The sequence below is a fragment of the Miscanthus floridulus genome, chromosome 4 (genome assembly GCF_019320115.1).
Source record: "Miscanthus floridulus cultivar M001 chromosome 4, ASM1932011v1, whole genome shotgun sequence".
Lineage (NCBI taxonomy): Eukaryota > Viridiplantae > Streptophyta > Magnoliopsida > Poales > Poaceae > Miscanthus > Miscanthus floridulus.
Window position 1 is genome coordinate 110,952,076 of NC_089583.1, and position 6,323 is coordinate 110,958,398.

Here is a 6,323-nt window from a genome sequence, read left to right on the forward strand (position 1 = left end):
AACTAAGAAGACTTAGGGGTAAAAATTTGAAAATAGGATCAAGAATAGTAAGCTTTTAGCAAAGAACTTTTGAATCTTGCTACATCCTTACCTTGCCCCAACACCTGCATCTATAAAGTCTTTCACCCCTTTTACGTCGGGTTAGTCTTGTTGAGTATTTTTGTACTCAGGGTTTGTTAACCCTTGTTGTAGGTGAATCGCATGCGCAGGCTTGTTTTGGTCCCTACTGCATGTCAGTGTTTGAAGTCGATGACGATGAGTAATGATGAATGGCCTTTGGACAAGGCACTAGTTTGTATGATAAATAATGTTAATGTAATATTATCTCGCTACTATGGTTGTATGACACTTATGGTTTTGTAAGTTTGAAACAACTGGTTTGTAATATTAAAACTTAAGTCTTCCGCTTTATAATCTCCGATATGTATATTGAAAACTGTTGTAATCTGCAATGTCTGTAATTGGGATCCTGTTTGGAAAAGATTCGTGGATGATTCGGTTTCCCGAGGACACCCGACAGACCTGTTAAGTTGTTGGGAACTTGTGTACGCTATCAGAGGTCTGTTGAGACAACAATAGATGCACGTGGGCCTGATTTCTTAGGAGGTTCTGCCACAACTCCTCCTCTAGGCCAACCAGAGATCCTACAAATAGAAAATCCATTTTTATTAGACTCCATATGAGTAGATCTACACAGTAAACATGTAATTTGATATGCTTTAGTACAAAGTTTTTGCTCTAACTTTATATCTATGATTTTCTGTAATTAATTGGAATAATTCGTAACTGTAGTTTCTATGGTCCAATTGTGATAAACTTTTTATGGTGGACTAATTATTATATAATTGAACTGTAGTAAAAAATTTATACTCATTGGATCATGTATAGCTTAGTTTAGATTTATTTATATTTAACGAGCATAAACCTAAATAAAATCTATAACTAAGTTATATATGATCCAATGAGTATAAAATTTTTACTATAGTTTAAGCATATAATAATTAGTCCACCATAAAAATTTCACCACAATTGAACCATAGAAACTGTAGCTATGAATTATTTCATTTAATTACAGAAAAGCGTAGATATAAAGCTACAGCAAAAACTTTATACTAAAGCATACCATATTATATATTCACTGTATAGATCTACTCATGTGGAGTCCAACAAAATTGAATTTTCTATTTTTATGATTTTTCTGTGATTTACTATGATTTTTCAAAGATTCAGCCGAAATAAATAAATAAAAAGACAAAACCGACTTCAAAACTGCTTATAACACGGGGAGGTAAGATGAACAGTTTTAAAGTTGAGGGCGGTGTTTTGCTCGGTCTTGGAGTTTATGGAGAAAAATGGACTTTCCTAAAAATTGAGTGTGGTAACGTGGATTTTTTCCTTTCAAAAAAACAAAATCTTTCTGAACAACAACTTTGGCCCCTTTCCTTTCCCTTTTCCTCTCGGCCCAACCGCTCTGGCCTCTGGACCGCTCATTCCGCGGCCGCGGAATCCACAGGCCGCAGCCCGGAGGTGCACTGCGGCAGCGATGGCCGGCCGGGCGAGCGCGATGACTATAGGCACGGCGGTAGTGGCCGCTGGCACGAGGGGAGATGATTAAAAATGCGGTGGCCACGCTGATGGTGCGCCTCCACCACCTGCCCCTGCCCCGCGCCGCGCCCGCTCCCACCTACCGCTGCCGCCGCCACCTCGCGCCCCCTCTCCCGCGGCCGCGAGCATCGGCTGCCGCCATGTCGACGGCGGCGGAACAGGCGGTCGCCGACCAGAAGCGCGCGCTGCGCGCCGAGGTCCGCAGGGCGCTGAAGGCCCTCTCTCCCGACCAGCGCGCCAGCGAAGGTGATGCCTCGCGACCTGCTTCGAGCGTGTCTGGCTGTCTGCTTCGGTTCCGGTTTTGTAACGCGGTTGTTGGGGAGCGTTGGTCACCACATGTTCGTCGATTTGCCAACTGAGTGCGCTTTGCCAGTGGCCCAGTGCTGCTCTTGGCTAGCTTTTTAAGCAGACACATTCTGGACTCGTAGCAGTTAGGAGTAGAACTAGAAATAGAAGTTTGTGAAAAAAAACTGTGCAACTTCACGGTAGATTTTATATTTTATTTCAGATTCATGAGACTATGTAGCATGTCTGAGAACCTGATGAGAATTGATATTTGACTCCTGTCTCCTGACTAAGATCAGCAGATAAATGGTGTATTTACAGTTAAGTACTGATAGTGAAAGCGTCGGTGCAGACACTAGGAAAAATAAAGATTTGTGTGCTCTAACTTTGCTCTTAGGTTACTGCAACGAAGTGGACTACACTTGGTTTTTATCTGGTATCTAGAGACTTTAACTAGTATTGGGATGGCTATACAACACTATTGCTTACCTTCTAGGACAAAGTGGATTTTCATTGTGTTGTTTGATTTGAGTATTTGGAGGTAAAAAATTTCTTGATTTTCTAGATCTGGCTATTCAAACTACAATCTTGGATTCCTCTTGGTTCAAAGCAAGCAAACGGTTGTGTGCTTATATAAGCTGTCAGCAGTTACGAGAAGTCGATACATCAAAAATACTAGCACAGTGTCTACCATCGAATACTGGTGAGTCCATCTGTAGTAGTTATGCTCTTAATTGATTCTGTCGCTAACAATTAGGTTTTCCTTAAGGACAAGAGGAACTGGCAAAGGATCTTTATGTTCCTCGAGTGGAGGATAAGAACCGTAATATGCGGATGCTCAAAATCACCACCATGGATGATTTAGTTAAGAATTCGATGAACATTCTGGAACCCTCACCTGTGGATGCTACTGGGAACGATCGTGAAGATGGTATGAACATTCATTTCCATGTTACTGCAAAGCTTTCTCTGCATCTAATTTACATAAGTTACTGCATCGATGGGGTGTTTAAGTTGACATGTATTCACTACCTGCCCTGTCTAATATATATAAGTTACTGCATCCATGGGGTGGTTAACTTGACATGTATTCACACTTCTTATCCTCCTTTTATCCTCGCAGTATTGTCATCATCTTCCCCTGTTGATCTTTTATTATTGCCTGGTATGTTCTCTATCATTTACTTCATAAATGCTCCACCACATAAACTCAATTGGATAATACTTGTTGTTCATGCAGGACAAGCTTTTGATAGAACTGGTCGAAGGCTGGGGCGTGGTGGAGGGTAGGATTACATATTAAAATTACATTTGCCTGTCCTGAAGTTGCTATTTTTTCAGGGATACTTCAGAAAATATGAATACCCTATAAGAAATGTGATCACAAACTGCATGAATTCCAAATTTTGTTTCAATTCAGTAATATTGAAGTTTGAATACCTTGATTGTGGTACCAGAGGAGCCATTTGTGATTATAGCAATAGTTACCACCTAAGACAGTAATCATATCTTTCAGATGCAAAAACTGCTGGAAAGGTTGATTCATACTCACACAAACTCTCTATGTGGCTAAGAAATCAAATATTTGTCATGACATCTGTATTCTGGATCTTGCAATTGAAAGTTCATAACCTGGCCCTGTGGATTTAGATCCAAGCTTAAATGTATGAGCATGAATTCTGTATAATGACATCTTAGTATAAAAGTTTGAAAAGGCCAGTGCATGCTGGTGCGGTAATAAGCCTGTCACCGTCCTGTTGTCAATCTGTAGATTGGTAAAGATCCATGGTATATATTTGTTTTCGTCAATGCAGAAGTACCATCATGCAATTAGGTTTTGCAGCTTATTTATGTTGCTTTTACTGTTAGCGATATCAACAAAATAAACCGCAGCTCTATGAATTTTTTAATAGATCTCAATTGCATAAAACGCCAGGGGTACATGAACCTCAAAGATATAGTGTTCTACTCTAATGGATTGTTAAGTTTATGCTAAACAGCTAAAGTAGACTATTATGATTTTAATTTACTTAAAGGTTTTTCTGCTGCTATATGTTGCTTCTTTTTTTCCAAAATTAAAAGGTACTATGACACATTCTTGATGAAATACCAAGAACTTGCAAAAGAGAAAGGGTGGAATCAGCCTCTCTTGGGTATGTTATGCTTATCTTTGCTATACATATTTGTTAATATTTTCCTTAAACTTTTGTATTCATAATTAAGGATCCTTTTTCTTCTGATACTATTTCAGCTAGTTATTATATTTAGTTTGTGATATTTGGTTGAATTATGCTTTGCCCCCTCTACTTTGCTGTTGGAACCATATTGGCCAGTCTACTTCAAAACAGAAGCAAGATGAACTGTTTTGAAGTGGAAGGCCAGAGTTGATGCAGGGATCTTTTGGAGTAGAATTAGGTCTTGATAAAGTCTACTAGAAGCTACTTGTCGTTTAGATTCCATTGTTAACTTCAATCATAAAGCTTATATTGTTTGAGTGTCAGATCCCAATAGTATCTAGTGCAAGCTAATTTAGATTCCATTAGTTATACACTTATACTTTAATCATATCGCTGACCTATTGTTTTACAATGGGCTGGTTTCTTGCTCGCTTAATCGCATAGCTGACCCAAATTCTGATCTTATTAGTATGGAGAGGCTGTTGGTGTTAGGTCTATGAGCAAAATTATGCTCGTATTATAAGATCTTCTAATATCAAACTACTATTATTTGTAGAACATCAGTCTCTGATTTATAGTTGACTAATGTTCCAAACTTAGTAAATTGGTTTCAAAGATGAAAATTGCTAAGCTTGTGCTTGCATCAACTCTCAACAGAGATCAAGTGACCAAAAGTTTCATTTTGATTTCTAAATCATGGGATGGTTGATGTAAACTTGGATGTGGCCCAAGGAAGCATACCAACAGTCACATCCTTTTAACTTTTAGGGTTTATGTCTACCTACACCTTTCACAACTGTCGAGTTAAGTATGCTAGATCAGAATATGAGCTATGTTTGACAGAGCGAGCACTTATTGTTGTTCCAGATCAAAACAGTATATCATGCATCAAAGAGTGACAGTAAGCCTTCCTGTGTGCTTTTGAATCAAGTTGTGTCATACCAAATCAACAAGCCAACTTGAGGACATGAAATACATTAATCAAAATGGAAATACATTTTAGTTCTGCTATTTTGTCATCCACGGAATCCATGTGATGATAATTGATAATACAGTATGTCACATCCAAGCCTTTTATTTATTTATTACTAAATTAGCCATAGTAATGTTTTGCTTTCCTATTTGAAGTCGCTCTTTTATACTCGGTGCAAATTATGGACGAGGGTGTCATCCCAGTCAATTCAACTGATGTTCCTATTGATGCTCTGGTTTCATCCTCTGGTGTCATTCCAATAAGTGCTGCGGCGGTGCAGAGGATGCAGTGAAGTTGATTGGTCTCTCTAGCCATGCTTTGACAACAAGCACCTTCTTCTGATCCCAGGTTGCACTAGCAAATATACACCATCAGTTCAGGGAATTTGTCCCCTTTTTTTCCCTTGTGGCTTTCTCTTGTATCATCTTTTGATAAGGCGGACTGGATGTCTACTCCTTATTTCAGCTACTTTAGATTTATAGATTTATAATGTAAATCATCCTGATGAGCAAAACAGTCAGTAGACCTGACATGCTATTCGGAGTTTATAATGTATCTTCAGGACTAGCCGGTCGCCACTCGCCACAAAAGGGGAAAACTAATAAAACTTTATCCGACTTCTTCTAGAGGCAAAGTAGATAATCATATTACTTGTAGAGTAATGGTTGCAATTTGCAAAGGAATCGTCGAATGATTAGATCCAAGGGAGTTGGGCTGCGTTAACTCGAAGGGACTTACTAGCATCCGAACATCTGGAACAGATAAGCGCGCTCGGACGTCCTGCGCATGCTGTTGCCCCAGCCTACCGCTGCGCTATATCGCTGTTGCACGCGCACGTCTGCCTCGCCCCGTCTCGCACGCATACCCTGCTCCCGTTCGTCTCGCCTTGCTGCACATGTGCACCCAGGCTACGCTCGCCACTCCTTCCCCCCCCCCCCCCCCCCCCCCCCCCCCCCTCCCCCCTCTCCGCGCGGGCAGGACTTAGGAGCCCGGAGACATCAGGCGCGTCGTTCCCCTCGGCTCGTCGCTCCTTCCCCAAGCTCTCAGGCCGTACCCCCATGACTATCTGAACGTTCTTTTGAAACACGAAACACTTGCAACATGAAACACTTGAATGCAACATAAGTGCGAAGCAGATGAATTATTTGAAACATACACTTGCATCATATGTGTGAAACATATGCAACATCTAGAATCATGTGCCGGTCCCTCTGGGCGGACGGACACCCTATAATCAGCATTACCCTAGCTCAAAGCCTCATGGGCCGATCCCCTTATGGTTT

At 40.6% G+C, this 6,323-nt stretch overlaps 1 protein-coding gene across 3 annotated transcripts; it reads left to right on the forward strand.

The window, feature by feature from the left end:
* Positions 1-1,473: 1,473 nt before the first annotated feature.
* Positions 1,474-5,607, forward strand: LOC136552600 (5-formyltetrahydrofolate cyclo-ligase, mitochondrial). 3 transcript variants are annotated; one of them, XM_066544164.1, is made up of 7 exons: positions 1,474-1,851; positions 2,456-2,593; positions 2,660-2,821; positions 3,014-3,055; positions 3,131-3,176; positions 3,973-4,043; positions 5,305-5,607. In XM_066544164.1, the coding sequence occupies exons 1-7, from the start codon at positions 1,608-1,610 to the stop codon at positions 5,349-5,351; spliced, it is 750 nt and encodes a 249-aa protein (XP_066400261.1). In that variant the 5' UTR covers positions 1,474-1,607; the 3' UTR covers positions 5,352-5,607. The 3 variants fall into 3 exon arrangements, with proteins under 3 accessions (XP_066400261.1, XP_066400260.1, XP_066400259.1); XM_066544163.1 differs by having other exon boundaries at positions 2,666-2,821; positions 5,196-5,607; XM_066544162.1 differs by having other exon boundaries at positions 1,475-1,851; positions 5,196-5,607.
* The last annotated feature ends 716 nt before the right edge of the window (positions 5,608-6,323 follow it).

Coding starts and splice junctions, on each gene's coding strand:
- LOC136552600 (XM_066544162.1), top strand. CDS start 1,608: ATGATTAAAAATGCGGTGGCCACGCTGATGGTGCGCCTCCACCACCTG. Junction 2,822..3,013: donor TGGGAACGATCGTGAAGATG/GTATGAACATTC, acceptor TTATCCTCGCAG/TATTGTCATCATCTTCCCCT. Junction 3,056..3,130: donor TGATCTTTTATTATTGCCTG/GTATGTTCTCTA, acceptor TTGTTCATGCAG/GACAAGCTTTTGATAGAACT.